This window comes from Frankliniella occidentalis, unplaced genomic scaffold (genome assembly GCF_000697945.3).
Source record: "Frankliniella occidentalis isolate FOCC.00 unplaced genomic scaffold, Focc_3.1 Scaffold115, whole genome shotgun sequence".
NCBI classification, from domain to species: domain Eukaryota; kingdom Metazoa; phylum Arthropoda; class Insecta; order Thysanoptera; family Thripidae; genus Frankliniella; species Frankliniella occidentalis.
Genome location: NW_026267243.1, coordinates 222864 through 246030, shown reverse-complemented (window position 1 = coordinate 246030; position 23167 = coordinate 222864). Strand labels below are relative to the sequence as shown.

Sequence of the window (23167 nt, the reverse complement as noted above, 5' to 3'; positions counted from 1 at the left end):
GAACCGGAACCCGCCCCGGTACCGGAAGAAGCACCCCCTGCAGAAGGAGCGGAAGGGGCGCCGGCCGCCGAAGGCGCGGAGGGGGCTTCCGCCGCAGAGGGTGCCGAGGGGGCACCGACCGTAGAGGGTGAAGCGCCGGCCGCCGAGCCGGCTCCCGCCAAACCGGAGGCGGAAGTGGCACCGGCCGAACCGGAACCGGAGCCCGAGCCGGAACCCGAGCCAGAGCCCGACCCGGCAATGGTGCTCCTGGAGCACGTCGAGGACGAGGAGATCAGGGAGGAAGTCAAGACGTGCGCACTGCGCACGCGCGCCGCCACCGAGCGCATCGGGGACGCCATGCACCGCCTCAAGGACACCATCACGGAGACGGGCAACCAGCTCCTCATCGACGCGCTCAAGGTACTACTTTGTGCTTGCTTATAATTTTTCAAAGTTTTTAGGGCACTTTAGTTGGGTTTGCCGCCTATGAACTTGTTGGCGATAAACTAATAATTACATTTCGCGTCCCAGGCCGCGCACGCCGCTGTACTCCACGCGCACACGCCCCCAGCTGCTGCCGAGCCGGCAGCCGCACCTGAAGCCGCACCCGCAGCCGCACCTGAAGCGGCACCTGCAGGTAAGAAGCGCCTACAGGGTAGGGAACCTACGACGAGTGCGCTAGAGGCAACCTACTGTCAGAAAATCAACGCCACTAACGTCCCTCTTTGATTCCAGAAACCGCCGCGTGAGCGGAAAACGTCGCAAGGACCAGGAAACCGAGGATTTGAGATGATGGTCGAGATGCTGGACAAGACTTCCGCAGTGTCAGACACGATCTTCTGTTATTGATCAGACCACTGTCAGCACGGCAGGGTTCTCTACTGCCTAGCGAATTTACGTTTTCAAAAAGGAGAAACATTGTAAACTTTTGACAGCTGAGAGTGTTGGCAGGAAAGGAGGGCCCATCAGTCCCCAGCAAAAAGGTCGGGAAGCTTCGGATACAATCGGACGAAGTTTCCATTGGATCCTTTTTTTTAAACAAAACTGCACAATAATTTTAAAATTCCACTCTAAAACGCGACTGAGGGAAAACAAGAAAAAATTTCTTTATAACATGGAACTATGATTGTGATATAATAAATTGTATTTTACCGTCGTGGCCAAAGTTGATTCGAGGTAACCTAGTGAGGGATTACCCCCTGCCGCTACCTCACGCTCAGGATGATACTCCCCGCAGCTTGTGGCGATACCCCGCACCCGGACGTGAGGCCCCACTCAAAGGGCCACGTGCTGAGGGGACGATCGATGTTGGGTAAGGTCAGTGGCGACCGAAGGGAAGGAGGAGGCGACCGACAACTTAAGAAGTAATACATGTCTTGACGCAAAGAGAGAAAATTTGATGGGCGATATTTTAACCGCGCAGGGCGAATTCATTTTGGGATAAAACGGAAACGGGACATAGTTTTGATTTACAGAGTTCTCCCACAAAACAAAAACTAAACTCAAGTAAGCATTAAATTACTAAACTTGGAACCCCCCATACCCCCTTCAGCCCCAAAAATAGGTTTCTTGATAACGGTTTTGATCAAGTGGTTATAGCCTATGTGAATAAGATTGCGACGGCATAAGTGAACTACTCTTGGCGGGAGTTTGTTGTACTTGACCGTAAAACAGCTGCAATGTACAAAAAATGGTTGGTGATGCAACTATGCACCACATGTCGCACGACCTAATTGCGTTTGCCAAAGCATTCTATGCGCACTTTGCCTGACTCACAGCAGGCCCCAGGTAAGGAGGAGCCCCTGCGAACGCCGGCGTAGGCAACCTGCCGCCTGCAACGCACGCGTAGGCAACCCGCCAACCATCGGTGCCGGGCGGAGCAGGATAGCACCCGCAGGCGCCAGGTGAGGAGCCCCTGCGAACGACAGGATAGGCCACCTGCCGCCTGCAACGCGCGCGTAGGCAACCCGCCAACCATTGGTGCTGGGCGAAGCAGGACAGCACCCGCAGGCGCCAGGTGAGGAGCCCCTGCGAACGACAGGATAGGACACCTGCCGCCTGCCACGCGCGCGTAGGCAACCCCTTACTCTGTACTGCAGAGCAAACCCGCATTCCGCACGGCGGCCATCCACTGTTAAAAAAAAAACACTACAGGAAATGTCTTCAGTACGCCCTGTCAATTTGTCACTAGGGTAAATTTTGATTACAGTTCACTCCGTACAGGATGTACTGTAACTTCGCAAACCGCCTTTTTGGTCAATATACAGCACTTGATACAGCACCTGTCTTCGACACTGAAGTACAGCCCATATCATTACAGTCTGGCCTGTACACAGAATATACAGGACGGACCGCAGTCGAACTGTACTTCCTTACAGCACTTTTAACAGTGTCGCGTGAACGGCACTTTTCTTCTGCAGAGACCAGGCGGTCCGTCACGATACAGTTGAGGAAGCGTTCTATGCGGCAATGCCTCGGCGACAGGACAAACCTTGCAGAATGTCTCGACACACCAATGACACGGAAAACATTCTGATTACTACTCGGTAAACCTATATACCAGTTAGTTTTTACTCGGTCTATATTGCAAACCCCAACAGTGTACACACACAGTACACACTAGCAAGTGTGTGCTTGACAATTAATTGCCGTACACACGCATGTGTGTACGTTGCCCAAGGTAATGCACACACTTGTGTGATGTGTACTATCAGCGCAGAAAGAATTGAACCCTTTCTGCTTTGGAATATGGACGTCAGAGGGGTTCAATTCTTTCTGCGCTGATAGTACCATTGTAACACACTCGTATGTGTGTATCGGGTGATTCAGAGCACGCGCCGCCGTGTTGCGGGTTTGCCTATCCTCGACTCGGCGGGCGCACGGGTGAGAGGTGAGGAGGGAATCACCCGGTACTTGTGGCAAAAACGCTTTTCCACAAAAAGGTGGGTACAAGGGCAAGTACACACCTCATGGGTATACTTGCAAGCAAACCTTTCCTTATATGTACTAAGCACGCTGTTGGTTTAGCAGAGTACGTAACTTTTCGAACTGAATGAGGAAAGAGGGCGTCTGAATTCTTGATACCAGCGCCCAGCACCAGCTCATGTCCACCACAGTCAAAAAGGCTGCAAATGCGTTACAGGCGACTCCATGGCGCGCGCGGTCCCGAGGCTGGCCTGGAGCCGCCCGGAGCGAGCGGCTGTGGGTGGCGGGGACGGCGGGGTGGCGAGAGGCGGAGGGCCACGGTGGCGGAGCGGAGGGTGGTGGGGTGCCATTGACGTCACAGCTACGTCACTACTGGCCTAGTTTCCCTCCAGCCCCCAACCCCTGCACGCCGCTGGCACGGCGCGGGGCGCAGCACGGCACAGTGGCCCACTGCCCATCGCCAGGCAGGTGGAGAAGAAGATTTTCATTGCTGCACCCGCAGTCTGATCGAGGGAAAATAGACCGACGGCTAGAATGTCAAATTTGAAATTGGGTTACCTACTTCATGATTTTCCATTTCCGATTAGCAATACCGAGAGGCCACTTTAAACATTAGCGTTCGAATCGTGGCCTCAGCATCTGAAAGAATAATTTTTAATGGGTGTAGAAACACGTTCCATAAAATCTTAAATATTTTTAATACGAAAACTGTGATTGTTAGCAACAGTAAACACTGTTTTCAATCATTTAGATTTTCACAAACGGCAACTAGCTCTATACCCGTGCGGCTTAGTAACCAAACCATACTGCTTGAGTGCTAAGTAAGTACAATTGGCCAGGTTGACGCGCCTCTGCACCGCGTCAACCTGGCCGATTGTTGTACACACGGGAGTAGACGTACACACAACAAAACACAATTGCTAGACACACTGGAAACTAAATTGTGTGAAAGACACACAATTATATACATGTGTGTGACATGTGTTTGTGTGTGCCGTTCGGACACACATAGAGGCAGTGTGTGAATTTCAAAAGGAAATTTCACACCTTTAATCTCTTGAGTGAACTAATGGGCATTCGCACACCTACAAGTGTGTGACATTCACACCGTTGCGTTTCCAATGCAAGACCAGAGCATGAGCAGACCGAGTCTTGGGGCTGCCCCGCCTGCTCATGTGCCGTGCCGTTGGAGATGGCAGGGAGCTGACCGAAGAAAGGGCCCGTTCCAGTCTCGAGGCCGGGGCGGCGCTCGGGCGGCACCGGAGACTGCCAGCCAGAGGTTCGGGCTGAGGGGCACAGTCGGCCTAGCGCAGCAGCAGCAGCATCGCCACGTCGTTTATTCGTTTCCAGTCCCGTCACACCCGCGTGAACGTCACTCGTTGCGCGTCTTGTGACGGATCCCGTTCTGCATCCCGTCACGTATCCCGTTACGCATCTCGTAACGCACCCCGCGTCACGCACCTTGTGACGCGTCTCGTCACACGTCTCGACGCACGTCTCATCACGCTGTCAGGCGACGAGTCACAAAGCTCCTCTCGTCGCAGTCAGTATAACATCTCGACCGCGCAGTTAAAACATTGCAGTGGTTTTACAACTTTTCGCATGCTAACATGATGTTCAGTAGATATGACTAGTAATCTTTGTTTACAATGTAGCCCTTAAAGTACAGCCCTTGTTGTAAAATTACAGAGAGCCCGAATGAGAATATCAGACTTAGGCAAAACGCACAGTTGGCGAGATACAAGATACTACGAGCTTTCCTCCCCTATACCCCCAAGCAAAAGACGCTAAAATATGTTTTATTTTCCTTTGCAATATGCGAGTTTATAAATGTCGCCAACCTGCAGTAGACAATTAAAATCGTTGAGTAGTTGGAAGGTGCGGGTGCGATGACGATCACACTCTCGCAATAGAAAAACAAAGCTGTAACTTGTGCACCTTTTAACGGCGTTAAAGGTTTTAATCATATTTAGATGCATTAAAACTCCCATAGGACCAAAGAGTGTATATACACTTTGACATTTGTTGAGACCTCTAAGTCACACCTTTTTTTTCCTGTTTGCTCGCTGTTGCTGATATGCAGGCTTATATGCAAGCAAAAGGGACAAAGCAAACTTGTTGTGGATTAGTAAACCGTTATCTTTTGCAAACTAATGCGAAACATGTCTAGCGTAGAAAACAGAAGTGCACATCAACGCGATTGCCAGTACAGCATAACGTTTTCGCAAGAGAAACGTGACACACTTTGAGTATTACCTTTGCTTTTTTCCGATGAGTCGTTGGATTCTGAAACCTTGGTCTCTGCTGGTCTTCCATGGTCTTCCATGGTCTTCCCTGGTCTTCCCTGGTCTTCCCTGGCTTTCCCTTTGCCTTCACAGTTAAAACAATCGTTGGGTTGGGCTTTCACGAAGAAGTAATCTTGAATTAAATTGCTGAAGTGCTTCATCGATCTATAAACTAAAACCCACTTCAAAAACTAGAAAACGCTGTCCTCTATGAAAATTCTGAAAAGTTGGTAAGAGTGACTCTTCGTGAAATCCCTGGTCCTCGTTCGTCTTCCTCGTTTCCTTGGGCGGCCGGTGTACACGCACAGTCCCGTCGATTTGGCCGTGTCGGCAGTGAACTGTAAAATATATCAACGAGTTAGACATGACAGTTCGAAGCCGTTAATTGTTAACCAAGCAAATAACGCTTGAACAAAATTATGCACCCACAAAAACAAGGCTAGTTACTACAGACGAAATTGTTTTTATTTAATTCATAGACTAGGCAATTGCTCTCGGAACGAACTTCTGTTTCCAATGTCTATTAAACAAAAGTCACTGACTTCGAATTAAGTCGAGACAACTATCTTCTCAGTCTACCCGACTCTGGGGGTCCAAAAAAATCTCCTAAAAAACGCGACCTAAAATAAACATAGAGAAAAGGCGCCTTTTTGATTTACGCAGATTACGTTTTTAATGGCATAATAATTGAGTTCGAATGATGTGACAAGACTGATTAAGGAATTGAGCGACGAGAAGGGAGAGGGTTGGAGGGAGGGTGGAAGAGGTCACGACTGGGTGGGGGAGGACGGGTTTGAGGTCAAGGGGGAGGCGGTTGAGGGGAGGCGGTTGAGGGGAGTGGGGTACAGGTAGTGACGGAGCAAACGGTATCGACCGGGTAGCAGGAGCAAAAGAGACGGATGATGCAGGAATGACGTCATTCCGCTGCATGGGTGACGTCACTCTGGACCACGGCGGCGGCTGCGGCGGCCTATGCTCAACCCGTTAGCGACCAATTTCCTGTGAACGATGGCCGAAGAGAACGACAGAGGGGGCAAATGTTGCCGATCAGAAAAATGTGGATGTGTGTCTGACACGGTCTGACACACACGGCGCGGTCGCGCCTCTCTAGAGAATTAAAGTACTCGCGCAGTACTTGCTGCTGCGCTTAAGTGTGAAGTAAATAGTGGGTACAGGGTATGCAGTAAACACTCTTAGTTCCTTACAAACAGAAGTGTTCGTAGCAGCAGATTCGTTCTCTTTGTAGTCGTGGTATCTGTCGACTGTGTCGACCGCTTAGCCTGCTCCAGACGGAGCAGTCCGTCTGCGGACTAAACGGCCTTGTTGTACTGAGTACAGGGGCAGGGGCAGCAGGGTCACCACAGTTACGTCTGCGATCGCGTCCCACACTCTGCGTCGTCCGCAACGGGACAGACGCGAAGGCGATTAAAACGTAGAGGAAACCAGGTGTAACTGGGAATACGCAGCAGTGTTGCGGGTTTGCCTACTCTTTACCCCCGTAAGGGGCCATGGCCCCTGCAGCCATATTTAGGATGCAATCCCGCAACACTGCTGCACAGTTACACTCGGTACCCTCATCGCCTCGTTCCCTTCTTTGCGGTAGGTGACTGCAAGCAAAACCCCTTGGAGCCAGCATGGTAATCGTACCATTAAAATGAAATCAATGAAATCGTGCGAGATTTTTTTAAAAAATGGCAGATTAGGGCGAGTTGGAACCGCCCCATTGACACACTCTTTCAATTTGTCGTGTAAAAACAATATGCAAAGGCACTATAGTGATAACTTGAATTACCAATTTTTATGTCAAAATTAAAAGGAGTCTGAGAGGATCATGTCAACGTAAATGGATTGGTTTTCTCAGAAGCCTCTTCTTAATTTTGGCCTAGAAAATTCGTTACAAAGTTATCACTAGGCCCTTTGCATATGGTTACTCGCCAAATTGCACAAACTATACAATGAGAGGAAAGTTTAGACTTCACAACTGTGTTTAGATTGTTATTTTTATTAACAGTACATATCGATTCAGCCAGACTAAAACCTATAGACAAAACCATTAGACGAAGCACCTGAACATTTGGTGACCACGCCCGAAAAAGTTCCGGTAGTTTTCTTTTAAATTTGACTACACTTTTGGGTGTATGACCTGAACTCCGTGTCTGCCTAATAGGTGTACTTAAGAACACATCGGGGCACATTGAGATAAGTGGCATTTAAGTTCCGCGCGTACTAACTGAAAATATCGGCCGCAAGGTGGCGTTCTGACCTAACCTTGACTCAAACCACCTAGACAGTAAGGATAATAGGCGAGATAGTTAAAAGGAATCAACTGTAGGAACGTCGTTTCCTAAAAACATTCACATATTAAATACCTACGTTCTCTAACAGGTAAGAAACATCTATCTTGTTGGTAGTGAAGTTTGGCTATGGTTGCGCAACGAGTTTTCTCTCCACCTTAAGTGAAAGGGTCAATTTTGAAGTGTTTTGGGAAATTTCCCATTTTTCTTTCCGGTAAAGCGCTGTCAGCAAGCTGAAAACGCCTCTTTAATACCGCTTTTAATTGCAATTTCAATTACTGTTTCCTGCGTCGTTGTTACGCGTTACATTACGTTACGACGCCCTGATCACGATCACGTTGTCTGTGAAAAAGAGTGAAGGTATATTATATGATTGTATACATATTGCGAACGGCACGAAATAACTCGCTAAGTTCTAATATGGGAGTATAAATAAGCAGAGCACATAGTGGTCACGCCGCTCTCCATGTGTTCAAGATTCACTGGGATTCGCTAAGAAAATGGCCGTATTGTATTGTATGACCTTGACGCAATACGTCAAAGCACCACCTTTACCATTTCTGTATCAGCGGTGCGGCGAATATGCTTGTCGGAACACGTTTACGTCTATGCATGATGCATGCACCAAAAAAATCTATAGAATTAACAAAAATCTTAAACCCATAATTAGGATAACACTTTGAAATTGTGGAAGACTGCACTCCATCCTGCTGTTAAGAATAGATAAAAACTGGAATTTTCGTATAGTTAACCGTTGAATAGGCATAGAGCACAATATTTCACAACTTAAATTACAGCCCTGAGCAAGTTTAGTAGCATTGAATTCTAATACTGTGCCGACCGAGGACCGAGAGCAGTGTGGAACTGGACGGTAAACGATTGGTAATACACTGCTCATCTAACTGTTGGACAACAGTTTTTAACTGCAAGACAGCGCAGTCTCCCGGTTTTAACTGCGACACTGTGAACCCCCCTCTGATATCCCAAATACTGCCATTATAGACAGAATAGCGTGCACATTTTTGCGTGCCAATTCCACTCTACACGGTCCCGATCTATTACTTGTGCATTTCTCGATTGTTTCTATGGAGATGCAATCACGATAACCACGACCAAGCCGGAACCCTAAGTTTCCATCACACACAATCCTTTTCTCTTTTCATGTTCGGCGTATGAGCTCGCGCGACCGACGTTGTGGCCGCTACCAAGGGGTGGATAACTCCTGAAATGGGTGTACAAATTTCAATAATTGAATTTGAATTAGCAGCTTGAATTGTCTGAAATTGAATTTAAATTGGATTGAATTGGTTTGAATTATTGCGATTTTGTTGTACTGAATTAGCGGGAATTGACTTGAATTGGCTTGAATTGAATGAATATTGTCTTATAATTGGAGTGAATTAGTTGAATTATTTTTCAATTCTCTTGAATTAAATGGAATTGGTCTGAATTAGTTTGAATTGGGCAGAATTAGGGGTGTACATTTGGCAGGGGAGTTATCCACCCCTCGGCCGCTACCCTACCAACGTGCTCTGATAAGCTTAGAAGTGCAACTACTTAACACCGTGTGCAAATTGAATACTTTTAAGTGTTCAACTCCGTAGTTGTACACTTGCAAGTGTTAAACTCGGTAGCAGTGCACAGGTGCAACTCCTCTGTTCAGCGCCCCTCTTCCACACAGTGAGCGTCCAGTCTAAGGAAGTGTTTAACAGAGGAGTTGTACACATCAAAGTATACAACTACAGAGCTAAGCACTTGCGAGTTCTCAACTAGCAACAAAGTTGAAAAGGTATTTTCAAACATCTCACTTGTCACTCGTCTCTGCTCGGTGACGCCATGGCCCCCTCCGGAGCCACCCCCTGGGCACCTGGACCCCCTGGCCCGACCCGTCGGCACCACCCTTCGGGGTGCGACCCCCCGGCCGTCATCGATTGAGTCCTCGCCGTCGCTCCTCCCGCCGCTGAATGAGCGCAGTGCCATGAATGAGGATTCACTGAGAACGTCCATTCATTCTGATCGGTATGTTCCGACATATGTTCACCTTGGCAATTACCTCACATGACGACCCAGTAGGCCACAATCGTCTGTATCATTGAAAAAAACAAAAGAATAACTTCAACTAAACTCTTGGAGAAAATTAATGTCTCCCGCACTATATATCCCCCTAAATCAATTCAGAGAAATGCAAGGCATTAAAAACGGTCTGATAAATGGACACTTTGAAGAAATAGTCGTGGGTTTATGCAAAAACTTTCCACGACGGTGTCGGTATTACTGTTGAGGGGTTTTGTTAGATATATGTTCTCTACGTATTTACCCTGTATACCTGCAACGATAACACTGGCAAGGGGTAGCTCGATCGTAAGGGGTCAGAGGGTAAGGTAGAACACAAGGATCGCACTTAACTGGTGAACCACCAAGCACTCACAAGTTCCGGGATGATGCTTCTAGTCGAGAGCCGGGGACAAGTCTGTCAGTGTCACGCCGCACGGGCGCTGGGCGCTCCCGTGACTAAAATGCTGGCGTATGCATTCGTCGCTTGTTCGTCTTTCCTAACCCGCTAATATTCAAACAGATTACCCTGACAGAAGTGCGCCATTAAATTTAAAATTGTAAATTTACACGCACTTTGTACTTAGTATCATTTTCGGTGTACTGTACGGCCCGGCAACACTGCTGCGTATTCACAGTTACACCCGGTACAAAACAATGCATTTATACCTTGCCACACTCTCATTTCCCTATGGATGTGCTATCCGTATGTTATGGAGAATTTTGTGCTAACATATTATGGATCACAAATTATCCATAATATGGATAAAATTGTCCGTATTACAGACAATTTGATCCATATTACAGACATGCCCTCCTCTGTAAGGTATAGACCTTTCGTCCATACCCTACGGATGAAGGCATGTCTGTAATATGGATCAAATTGTCTGTAATACGGACAATTTTATCCATATTATGGATAATTTGTGATCCATAATATGTTAGCACAAAATTCACCGTAAGCGTGTCCATAAGGAAATGAGAGTGCAAGGTACAACTTCTACCTCCCTAAATACAAATTTGTAGCTGATTAAGGTGCGCCGAGAGGTGCGCGCAACGACGCATCTAACCTAACCTTGGTAGAAAATTTGTCCCTGCCCATTTAGAGACTAAAATCACATTTACTTATCACAACGCGTTTTTATTTGGTACAAGACAAGGTAAATTTGGGAATGTATTCAGCGAATGTTCTTGTGCACCCAAAGAAGTGTGTGCTTAATTCAAGAAGTGCACTTTAAACTTTGAGCTCATATTCATATTTGATCCTTAAAACAAGATTGGTTTAAGACCTTTTTGGGTGTGCCAAGAATGGTCTTTTAACTACAAAATAAATATCTCAGGGCCTTTGTGAGCTACCCCGTATGACAGGCTGTGACCGTGACCGGTACTGGTAAAAGGTTATTGGTGTGTGACACATTCAGACGGCAGGTCCGCTTAGGGGATAGGGAGGCACCTCTCCACGAATGCAGCTGCCTCGCTGCCTCGGCAGACTCGCTCACCCCGAGGCCAAGGGGTCAACTTCTACACTGATTAACTTAATTGTGCAACTGGTTAACACATGTGTTGAACTGCAAGTTGAATACCTGCAAGTGTGAAACTCCGTTGTTGTACGCTTACAAGTGTTCAACTCGATAGGTATGCACCTGCAGCTATTCAACTCGTCTGTCGCACACTTCCTTAGATTGAACGCTCACTGTGTAGGAAGTATCCAACAGAGGAGTTGCACACTTGCAAAGTATTTAAGTTGCAGTTGTACACTTACAAGTGTTAAGCTCTTGCACACTTAGTTTTTTAGTGCATTAGCCGTGTATAGAGGAATATTGCAAATTATTGGCAATACCGTATCAGTAGTATTGAAGAAACTTGTGTAACACTAACCACATTTCGTCCAAATTTACGAACAAAATTGCTGCTGGATGTGCACGAAAACATTGTCTTCACTCTAAATGTCCAGGGACAATTTTTTTCCGTTGCAAGATGCGTCTGTGTGCACATCTTGCAAGATGCAATTTTGAGTCCTACGTATCTCCTGCTGGACAAATTTTTATTTTGTCATGGTACAAGCTGCAACATTGCATCTTGCAAGATGTACACACAGGCGCATCTTGCAACGGACAAAAATTGTCCCTTGACATTTAGAGTGTGCCTTACGTTTTAGAGTGTTGGGAACAAAATTGTCCCTTTACATTTAGAGAGTACAAGGGGAGTTTGACATAGGACATCATAGGGTCTAATAATAGCTGGGGACAGGGGGATATCCTCCTCGTGCTCAATCTTCAGTAGATACGACTTACATACTACTTACATACTAAATAAAATACATCAATTATAATGGCAGCAAGGAAGCACGCAGAACAATTTTAGGTCCGTGCTAATCAATTTAGCTGGACTATTTTCCACCCATCTAAGATAATTAGTCATCCATGGATGTAGAAGGATTTCGCAGTAACGAGTGATTCAGAGAAGACGCAGGTGCAGGCGGGTTTGCTTACTCGCCCCGTAATGCACCATCTCCTTTGGTTGGCTAACCCACCCGCATCTGCATCTTTCTCCGAATCACCGGGTACAGCTAAAAAATCTTCACTGGTACTTAACAGATTTGCCGAGTCTTTACAGTTATTTTTTTATTTAAACCAAGAGAGTTCAGACTGAGATATTTTATCTGCATATACTAAATCAGTGATACTATTCTACTACCCTGGACTGAATACTACTGTACAGTGGGGCTGTAGTCTTGCATTTGCAGGGTTCTCAAGTGTGACGCGCGGTACGCCCCACTCTGTCCAGTATCCACTGCCCAGGGCATCATAGGACGCTTGTCTCCGCCTACAAAAAGATATGGCCCGGTAGGAATGCAAAACATGTCCAAAATGGGGCAGAAAATAGTGTTTAAAGTGTTCAAGAAGTCGGAACCCATTGAAGGTGTGTGAGCTGTGGAGGCTGCTGGTGAATGGTGGGTAGGGGGAGGGAAACCAGAAAACTGGGTCAGCAACAACATCCCAAGGACAACTAAATGCCGCGTGACGTCATAGGCTGTCGGACCAATGGGGATCGAGGTCGAGAGCATGAATGGGGGGGTGGAATATGGGTCAGCCACGTGTTGGGGTGGTAGAGGAGGGGAGGGGAGGCGAGTGTTGACCTAGGCGCGCCTGCCTCCCCCGCTGGCTGGAGCTCCAGCCGTGGCTCTGTGTCCTTCGGAGCGTCCTTCGGGCGGGACGCACCGCAGTAGCGCGCGCGCACCAACGGGAGGGAAGTCCAAGCCTGGATTTTCATCCTGAATAATTATTTTTCAAATTATTTTTTATTTATTTATTTTAATTTTTTTAATTGAGTGCAGAGGATTTTGAGAAAAGTCAAAGGTAGGGAATTGAGACGTTGTGGATTCACGCTCCAGCTGGGAGGCCGTCGCTGAGGCTGAGACAGGAGGGGCGCGTGGCTCAGGCGCGCACGGCTGGAAGCTCTCGTCGCCAGCATCGGCAGCGACCAGAATTCGTCGCTGCACTGGCCGCTTATTGAGACAGTGACGCTGAGACCAATCCGGGCCGTCTTTGGATTTTCCAACATAACTTCACATTCTTTCCGACAAAATTTACATTTCCCGCGAGGATAGAAAGACAAGGCATTTCTTCGGCCTCAAAAAGGGGAAACCTCGAGTGACTTTGTCTTCCATTGCTTCGTGTGGCCGTCAGAGAGGAATCAACGGACAGCAGCGCGTGGCCAGGTAAGTCCTCGGCACGGAGTGACTGGAGTGACTGAGTACGTCTGTCCTACACAGGTCTTCGCGGGTCGGGTTAGGCGTAGGTGAAGAATTCAGAGGGTGCAAAATCAATCATACAAGACGAAGATCCTAACCGCGTGCAAAAAGTAGGTACGCGACTCTTGAGCTGCATTCGAGGGGTCCCCAGGGCTGCTAGATAAAGAAATTTAAGAGGGGGTAAAAATACACCTTTCAATCGGACAAATTCTACGTGTGCGTCTGTTTTACTGGAATTCATTCGCCAAATTAAATGAGCTCGCCGCCTGCGCGACAAAGGGTAGGCCGACCCGCAGCACACGCGTGCACTGCAAGCACGGTGTTGCCTACCTATCAGGCGCTATGAGAGCTTGCAGAGGCTGAACGTAACGGCGAATGACAGACACACATTTTCTGGATGATCCCGATATTGGTGGTGAGTTTGGTTCGGTAGGAGAGGGAAGTTCCCTGCAGACGCACTCTTACCTTCACTGTTGGAAAAACTTTTACGAATTTTTTTTTATGATGTATGTTGTAAAATTACATTTGAAATTTTAAAAATTACAAGCACTCTGTATGGAATTAGAATCTGGTTACGAGCTATAATAAGCTATCATAAATTTAAAACATATTTTACTGTGAATCAAAAATACAAAATATATTGTAAATTTAAGAACAGATGTTTCACAGAGTTATAGGGGCGATATGATAACTTGAAAACGGCCTTCTACTCAGCTACAATTTCAATTTACTGTGAAATCAAAAATCTGACTTGTTCAGGACGGGTGTCGAAAGTACTCAACTAGCCGACTTTCGTCCAAAATGTGTGTCATACATGGCTTTGTCAACGATAACATTTTACTCAAGAGGGGTGGATAGAAAGGTTCGATTTATTTTTATCATACTCATGACATTAAATCCTTTTCGACGTTCGCGTCAGCAATGACACGATAATCCTCTCCATTGCCATCCTGCCCAATGTAAAATCACTGTGAGAAAAACCTGTAAGGATTACAGGATCATTTCCCATGTGTGTAGTAAAATTACTTTTTGAAAATTGTAAAATTACAAGCACTCCGTAAACTTACTTTCGTAAATTTACAATGATATTTATTTGTTTCTTTTTCGTAAATATAATCTACGGTGAAAACACCGCTGGTCTCGAGGTGCGTCCCCTGCCGCAGCATCTTCTTTAAAGGGACACTTAAAGAGGCGAGGTCGGTCGCGCGGCCGCCGCTGCAACCACCTGCTGCGGCGGCGCCAGGCGGCGGCGCTAGGAGCACCCTCACGGAGACCAGCGCCATCTAGCGGCGGGTGTGTGCGGCCGGCCCGACGGTACCCCGTGCGCCAGGCCACGGGTCCGTCCGGGAGTATCGGCGGGTGCGGAGGGAATGCCATCATGCGTCTCGTGTGGCGTGAGCCCGCAGCCCCGCAGCCTTGCGCTAGAGGGGTAGTTTAGTTCTTCCCTGCGGTCGCTTCTCTAAATCTCCCAAACCCTATCGCTCTATCTTTACAAATCGTGTCGCCCTCCTGACACTGAACCTATTCTCAACCCACCCCCACCCCTCTTCCTCCTCCTCCCTCTTCCCCTTCTATCCTTTACAATGGCGTCACTGAACGCCGCGTGCAGGTGAGACCAGGGGATAGAGCGGGCGTGCGGCACGTGCTCGGGTAACAGAATATGATGCACAGGGCCGCCGAGAGTGGGGTAGGGACGAGCAGGGGTGGGGTTGCTCCATGAGACTAGAACGTTTCTAGTCATTGCTTGCCACAGCCAGGCAAGTTCAAACCGACCACAACAATGGCACTCACATCTTTGGTGTCCTCATTAGCCACACTGTAAATATTTGGGAGAAACAGAGACTGCATTTGGGTATGCTTGCAATGCTTGTCCGTAAACATGAATCATGGAAATGAGCAGCACGATGAAGAGATCAGAAGCGACTGAAGTGAACTGGTTCCTAATCATTCTGCATATGATCTCTGCACCTATTTATTGTACACTGGATTGCACAGTGTGATGGAATATCCGTTACAATTTATGTTTAGATAGAAACCATATATTTGATTGCCATCGTAATCAAGTACTGTCCCGTACTTGTGGCACTGTGTGATAGAATATCGGTTATTACTAATGTTTAGAGGGAAACCTTTTCTTTAGATTCCTATGGTAATCAAGCGCTGTCTCATTGCTTTCATTTGACAGAAAAACTCCCCAATGATTGTGGAGTTGTTTTCATCTTTCATATTGTGGAAAACATCAATCAGCCTCGAAGGAGGGTTGCAAGTATGAAAAGAGGTAGTATTTTAAGAAGCTCACCTTGGAGTCCTTGAGTCCTGAAGGCCCTGAAGTCCATAATAACAGCTGGAGTTTTGATCTTGTCATGACGTCCCTAACCTCAACTAATTCCTCGACAGTTTTAACTGTTTTAAATGTTAAGTAAAATTATTTTTTAAAAATCTCAAATTGCAATCTTATCTTGACTAGTTTTTCAATGAAAAAAATTAAGTGATTTGAATCAATATAATCCTTTCTCTTGAAAATACACTTCGAAGACGTCAAACCACGACACTGTAAATCTATTCTTCCTGTCCATCGACAGGATCGCCAACCCCCAACCATCAACAACTAAAACCAAAGCTAGTTAGGTGTTCGAAATTTTGTCGTTGACAATTTTCATCAAATGAAAAAATAAATATAGCGAAAACGTTTTTGATAATGGGTGAACGGCACGAGTCTTCCCGATCCCGTCGACTGACAAATGACAAGAAGTCCCGCCGGGATGTTAGAGTTGGAGGGGTAAGGGGGTGGGGGGAGGGGTGCAAAACGGTTGATACCGGTGATATCATGGTGATATCACTTGGCCGTCGCCACCACCGGTCGGTGCAGCGGGGCAAGGTGGAGCGGGGATTCGAAGGAGCGTAGGCTCGTTCCCAACCCGCGGCCCGCCGGACGTCAGGAGTCATTATTCATAAAACCCGATCAATAAGGCAGGTTTAAGCGGGCGGGGTCCCATCGAGGGTCCCATTCCGATACGGGACCGTTCACAAACCATGTAGGCTTCTCTCTGTTTTGCCTCGGGGTCCTCGACGGGCGGGTGTAACTATTGTGGGAAAAACGGCGTGGTGGGCGTTCATAGTGTTCAAACATGCAGTTACGACAAACTCGTGGCTTTCCCCTGACTTGTAACTAGATTTACCCCCCCGCTGTAAAATTACATTTGAAATTTTAAAAATTACAAGCACTCTGTATGGAATTAGAATCTGGTTACGAGCTATAATAAGCTATCATAAATTTAAAACATATTTTACTGTGAATCAAAAATACAAAATATATTGTAAATTTAAGAACAGATGTTTCACAGAGTTATAGGGGCGATATGATAACTTGAAAACGGCCTTCTACTCAGCTACAATTTCAATTTACTGTGAAATCAAAAATCTGACTTGTTCAGGACGGGTGTCGAAAGTACTCAACTAGCCGACTTTCGTCCAAAATGTGTGTCATACATGGCTTTGTCAACGATAACATTTTACTCAAGAGGGGTGGATAGAAAGGTTCGATTTATTTTTATCATACTCATGACATTAAATCCTTTTCGACGTTCGCGTCAGCAATGACACGATAATCCTCTCCATTGCCATCCTGCCCAATGTAAAATCACTGTGAGAAAAACCTGTAAGGATTACAGGATCATTTCCCATGTGTGTAGTAAAATTACTTTTTGAAAATTGTAAAATTACAAGCACTCCGTAAACTTACTTTCGTAAATTTACAATGATATTTATTTGTTTCTTTTTCGTAAATATAATCTACGGTGAAAACACCGCTGGTCTCGAGGTGCGTCCCCTGCCGCAGCATCTTCTTTAAAGGGACACTTAAAGAGGCGAGGTCGGTCGCGCGGCCGCCGCTGCAACCACCTGCTGCGGCGGCGCCAGGCGGCGGCGCTAGGAGCACCCTCACGGAGACCAGCGCCATCTAGCGGCGGGTGTGTGCGGCCGGCCCGACGGTACCCCGTGCGCCAGGCCACGGGTCCGTCCGGGAGTATCGGCGGGTGCGGAGGGAATGCCATCATGCGTCTCGTGTGGCGTGAGCCCGCAGCCCCGCAGCCTTGCGCTAGAGGGGTAGTTTAGTTCTTCCCTGCGGTCGCTTCTCTAAATCTCCCAAACCCTATCGCTCTATCTTTACAAATCGTGTCGCCCTCCTGACACTGAACCTATTCTCAACCCACCCCCACCCCTCTTCCTCCTCCTCCCTCTTCCCCTTCTATCCTTTACAATGGCGTCACTGAACGCCGCGTGCAGGTGAGACCAGGGGATAGAGCGGGCGTGCGGCACGTGCTCGGGTAACAGAATATGATGCACAGGGCCGCCGAGAGTGGGGTAGGGACGAGCAGGGGTGGGGTTGCTCCATGAGACTAGAACGTTTCTAGTCATTGCTTGCCACAGCCAGGCAAGTTCAAACCGACCACAACAATGGCACTCACATCTTTGGTGTCCTCATTAGCCACACTGTAAATATTTGGGAGAAACAGAGACTGCATTTGGGTATGCTTGCAATGCTTGTCCGTAAACATGAATCATGGAAATGAGCAGCACGATGAAGAGATCAGAAGCGACTGAAGTGAACTGGTTCCTAATCATTCTGCATATGATCTCTGCACCTATTTATTGTACACTGGATTGCACAGTGTGATGGAATATCCGTTACAATTTATGTTTAGATAGAAACCATATATTTGATTGCCATCGTAATCAAGTACTGTCCCGTACTTGTGGCACTGTGTGATAGAATATCGGTTATTACTAATGTTTAGAGGGAAACCTTTTCTTTAGATTCCTATGGTAATCAAGCGCTGTCTCATTGCTTTCATTTGACAGAAAAACTCCCCAATGATTGTGGAGTTGTTTTCATCTTTCATATTGTGGAAAACATCAATCAGCCTCGAAGGAGGGTTGCAAGTATGAAAAGAGGTAGTATTTTAAGAAGCTCACCTTGGAGTCCTTGAGTCCTGAAGGCCCTGAAGTCCATAATAACAGCTGGAGTTTTGATCTTGTCATGACGTCCCTAACCTCAACTAATTCCTCGACAGTTTTAACTGTTTTAAATGTTAAGTAAAATTATTTTTTAAAAATCTCAAATTGCAATCTTATCTTGACTAGTTTTTCAATGAAAAAAATTAAGTGATTTGAATCAATATAATCCTTTCTCTTGAAAATACACTTCGAAGACGTCAAACCACGACACTGTAAATCTATTCTTCCTGTCCATCGACAGGATCGCCAACCCCCAACCATCAACAACTAAAACCAAAGCTAGTTAGGTGTTCGAAATTTTGTCGTTGACAATTTTCATCAAATGAAAAAATAAATATAGCGAAAACGTTTTTGATAATGGGTGAACGGCACGAGTCTTCCCGATCCCGTCGACTGACAAATGACAAGAAGTCCCGCCGGGATGTTAGAGTTGGAGGGGTAAGGGGGTGGGGGGAGGGGTGCAAAACGGTTGATACCGGTGATATCATGGTGATATCACTTGGCCGTCGCCACCACCGGTCGGTGCAGCGGGGCAAGGTGGAGCGGGGATTCGAAGGAGCGTAGGCTCGTTCCCAACCCGCGGCCCGCCGGACGTCAGGAGTCATTATTCATAAAACCCGATCAATAAGGCAGGTTTAAGCGGGCGGGGTCCCATCGAGGGTCCCATTCCGATACGGGACCGTTCACAAACCATGTAGGCTTCTCTCTGTTTTGCCTCGGGGTCCTCGACGGGCGGGTGTAACTATTGTGGGAAAAACGGCGTGGTGGGCGTTCATAGTGTTCAAACATGCAGTTACGACAAACTCGTGGCTTTCCCCTGACTTGTAACTAGATTTACCCCCCCCCCCCGCCCCTTTCACACCGCAGGCTAGGCCGCATCCCCCCTCCCCCTCGCCCACCCTTCCCTTCCCTTCCCTGCGGACCTCCGCGACCCCCAAGAAGCCATACTGTGCCACCGGCAGTGGACAGCAGCACCTCATCGGTTTGAGGAGGGGGGGGGGGGCGGATGTGACCTGCTGCTGCGGCAGTGGCGGTCGCCTTGTATCCACTTCCACTTCCTCCTACAGACTCCACCATGGAAACAGCCTTTTCGAAAAGGTATCCGGAAAAGACGCTCAAGTCCGAGGAGTACTCTGGCATCACTTTCGACATTCTGCTCGATTCGATAAGTCCGTCGGTGAGTATTTGTTCCTCCGATATCAGCTCCGAGCCCCTCGACGATGTCAAAGACGCTACGCGCCCGTTCTCGATGAATCTGGTGAAACGGTGTGTTGATGGAACTGGTCGCGTTCCCGCTCAAGCGACTTTGCTGACTCGTGGCCTGACTCCAACTTGCCTATCACTTGTCACTGAGGCGTTGGAACCGCGCCGGTAGAGAGTTAGCCCTGTGTGCCTCAAGACACGGGTTCGAATCCACATATAGAGCTATATTATTCCATGGCTGGTTGAACTCTTCCACTGAAGTTTAGTTGAACTCAAACCCATCATTTCAACCAGCCACTTTCGTGGATGAACAGACGGTCTAGTGATTCACTCTGTCCCACGAAACCGGGGTTGTCATGAGACTTTTCACTGGGGTACTAGGTTCGACTCATGGCGAAAGCGGGCCGTGGTAGATACAGGTTCAAAGGTTCGACTCACGCCGAAAGCGGGCCATGGGAGTTCCATTCCAGCCACAGCGGGGTGGTGGTGGAAACCCGTGTGGATGATAAGTCTCATGAAACTGTTTTTTTGAAGGGATTTCATGACCCGGAAGCTTACAGGCTAACCACCGTACTCGCGTCTCCTCTCTTTCTAACTCCCACTGCCCTGCCTCTTAAGCTTCGGTGAGATGGTCTAATACCCGCTAAAACCCGCGACCATCACCATCAGCTGGGTGCCTGAAAACACCGAATCCGATCCCGAACTCCGAAGTTAAACAGGCGGGTCCCCGTGTAAAAGCGGGGTAGGAAGGGCCCACAATTTTTAAGTTTTCGATCATTTCAGAAGTAAAATGCTCGCAATGCAGTTGCAAAGGGGCGTGGCCAGGCCAGCCCACCGCCACAGCCGCGCCCGGCCCTGGCCCCGGCTCGCCACCCTGCTCAGAGGCCAGCCCACCAAATACCCTACAAGTGACATAAGCCCTTTTGCTCGTCCGGTCTGTCCCCGAGCCCGCCCCTCTCTCCCTCCCGACGGTTCGGCCGCGCGCCCCTGCGGCCTGAGTCCCGCTGACTCGGCGTGTTGCACCCCCCCCCCCCTTCCTCTCGCCTCCGCTACTGCAAATGCGAGGAACGGCGTACATTAATTGATTTTAATATAAGAAATCGCATGCCAGCTGTACTAAAACGCCGTGGTCACCTTGCCTCCCAACATTTTGGCATTACTCTATGAATGCCAAATTTTGGTCTTCTTTAAGAGACTGCCAACCCAACTTTCGGCCTCATTGTTTGCCAAAATGCCATCTCCTTTGAAAATCAGGCCAACTTTTGGCCGCATTAGGTGCTCTCGCGCCCGCGTCCCGGTCACTTCTTTTCGCCAGCCCTCCGACGGCGTGTCGGACAACTATAACAGATTGGTATACTGCCACGCCACGGACCATTTTTTTGCTTTTGCCTAATTAACGTGTTCACCATGTAATAAGAAGTGGCCGATGGAACCAGCCCGCAGTGCGTCTGGGGTCAAAATTATCGTCAAGCTTTTTTCTACCACTGTTTCTAACTCTACCCCCACCCCCTATGGCTTCTCACCCAATGGCAATGGCATGGTAGTACGTAAAGCCGGAGACCGCACTTTATCAAAGGTGCTTAACGTTTTACATCATTTCAGTTTGGTTGGTCAGCACAAAACTATATTATAATATGCCATGATAATCTCACAGAGGTATCATTTTTTCTGGTGGTGACTTCACTACAATTGGCTTAAAATGACTTACACCCATACACGATTCGACAAACATCGCATCTCCACATTTGATCGCAAACGTGATTTTAGGTGATCGCGAGTGGGGGGGGCAGACAAGGGGGGCAAGGCGGTGGGGTTGAGACATAGGAAGTTGTAGGAGCAGGAAGTGGGGATGGGGGGGGGGGGGTCGGGGACAGGTGAGCGGGGCCGTGGGGGCTGGCGAGGGGTGTGTGGAGGCATTAGGTAAAAGAGTAAGCGGACAAGGGTGGAGCGGGGGCGGGGGCGGGAGACCCCGGGTGGAGGGGGTACCGGCGGCTCGCGACCCCGTGTGCCTCGGCCCGCTGCCATGCCATTATTCAGTTTTAAGGCGGCGACCTGGACGGTCGGGGCGCAGAGCTCGGCGGGGTCCCCGGCCAGCTGACGGCCGTTGCCGGCCCGCCACCAGGAGAAGGAGGACGCCGACCCGCGGCCAGGACGCGGCGCACACCCCGCCGGCGCCCGGGACCCCCCGGACCATCGGCATTCGGCGGCAGGGGTGAGCGGCGAGGTACGTGGGTTGAACTCCGGTGGCGCCGGCGGTAGGAACCGAATGGAGGGGCGGCGAGGGGATTCGCCGTGTGCCCGAGCTGGACGCTGGACCCGCGATCCGCAGTTCGCGCCGGTCGCGGGCCGAGCGCCGCGGCTGCGAGCCGGACGCCCGAGCGGGCGGCAGCGCGGGCGGCGGCGCGTGATGCGGGCTGCCTAACGTGTGTTCACAGGCGGCCGGCTGCCTACCCCAGCGCTCGCAGGCGCTCCCGCCGACGACGTGTTGCTGTGAAACGGGTAGAGAGGGTCTTTCAAATGTCGCGTTACATATCAAGGGGACGGTGTCGGGCTGCAGCGGGGACACGCAGCCTATGGGCAAAGCCGGCGGGCGCACGGGGAAAAAAGAGATTAGCTGTATAGCTAAACCAATAGCCGAGCCAATACGGGATACATCATTTAGCTACGTCGCTAGAACTTTACCAATGTTGGGTAAAACTACGCTATGCATCTGAAAAAAAAATTGTCGACTTGTTAGCTAAGGAAATTATAATATCGTTTTTAGATATTAGTTTAGTTATATATCTAATCTTTTTTTCCCCCAGGCAGTGGGGGGCTGGGCGGGGGCGCGCAGCGGGCCTATAAACAGGGTGGCGAAATGAATAATGCAGTCGCCGGCCTCACCCCGCGGGCCGCCGGGGGTCTGCCTTCCTTGTCAGTCGATAATTGCGGAGACACGCCGGCGATCCAGTGGCGGACGGAAGCCGCGCGGCTGCGACAAACGCGGCGGAACTCAGAGGGAACCGCGCGCAAGTTGTTTTCTGTCATTTTCTCGTCGTTGAGCGACAGAGATGTCACTCTTTCCCGCTCTCCCCCGCCCTCGCGTCACAACCATTCAGCTCCCCCGCCCCGCGACGACCGCCTGTTGCGCTCGGCTAGGCTCATGTCAGTTTGCGCCGGCTGCAAAGTTTTTGGGGGGCCGTTCGGAAACGGACGATGCACCGCGCGAGGTGCTTCAAGTAGACGCGCGGTCATGTGCATACCGAAAGGGACAGTAATCGACAAAGAAAAACGCGTAAAGTTTTATCATAATTTGTGTGTGTGCTCTGGGTTAGTTCACTTACTGCACTGCACTGGCAAATGGAAAGAAAGTTGAAGATAATAATGGGATGCCACAGTTTTAACGTCTTGAGAGTTCTGAAGCCACCTTTGCAGCTCGACTATGATGAGCAAATGTGTGCGGCCTGTTTACCGCGTCGAGCCTCCTAATGAAGTTCGCTCCCCAGGTCGCCTGCCTCCGCCCGCGTGCCATATGATCCCCTCCCTGGCCGCCTCCGTCTACTTCCTCTCCCGGTCTCTGGCTCTGTCCACTGGAGTGTCCCAGAATTGCCTGCGCCGGGATCAGCTGTGATGGTGTCGGGTTGCCTCACCTCGCCCCACGGACGCCCTGGGCTCCCCCC

General features: G+C 48.9%; 1 protein-coding gene and 1 long non-coding RNA gene across 6 annotated transcripts in view; one reads left to right on the top strand and one right to left on the bottom strand.

Moving 5' to 3' along the window:
• The window catches only part of LOC113207273 (CD151 antigen-like), a 100397-nt gene extending 81858 nt beyond the window's left edge, over window positions 1-18539 (bottom strand). Inside the window, exon 1 of one of the 5 annotated variants that reach the window (XM_052270247.1) lies at window positions 18264-18539. In XM_052270247.1, the coding sequence (XP_052126207.1) occupies window positions 18264-18300 (37 nt within the window). In that variant the 5' untranslated portion in view covers window positions 18301-18539. Of the gene's footprint in view, window positions 1-5160; window positions 5190-15588; window positions 15859-18263 lie in introns of those variants that run through there. The other 4 variants (XM_052270249.1, XM_052270246.1, XM_052270248.1 and 1 more) reach the window with 4 other exon arrangements.
• A 3006-nt stretch (window positions 18540-21545) lies between these two features.
• LOC127749983 (uncharacterized) overlaps window positions 21546-23167 on the top strand; it is a 2945-nt gene continuing 1323 nt past the window's right edge. The window contains exon 1 of the long non-coding RNA XR_008011464.1: window positions 21546-21732. This is a non-coding gene — a long non-coding RNA (uncharacterized LOC127749983). The remainder of the gene's footprint in view (window positions 21733-23167) is intronic.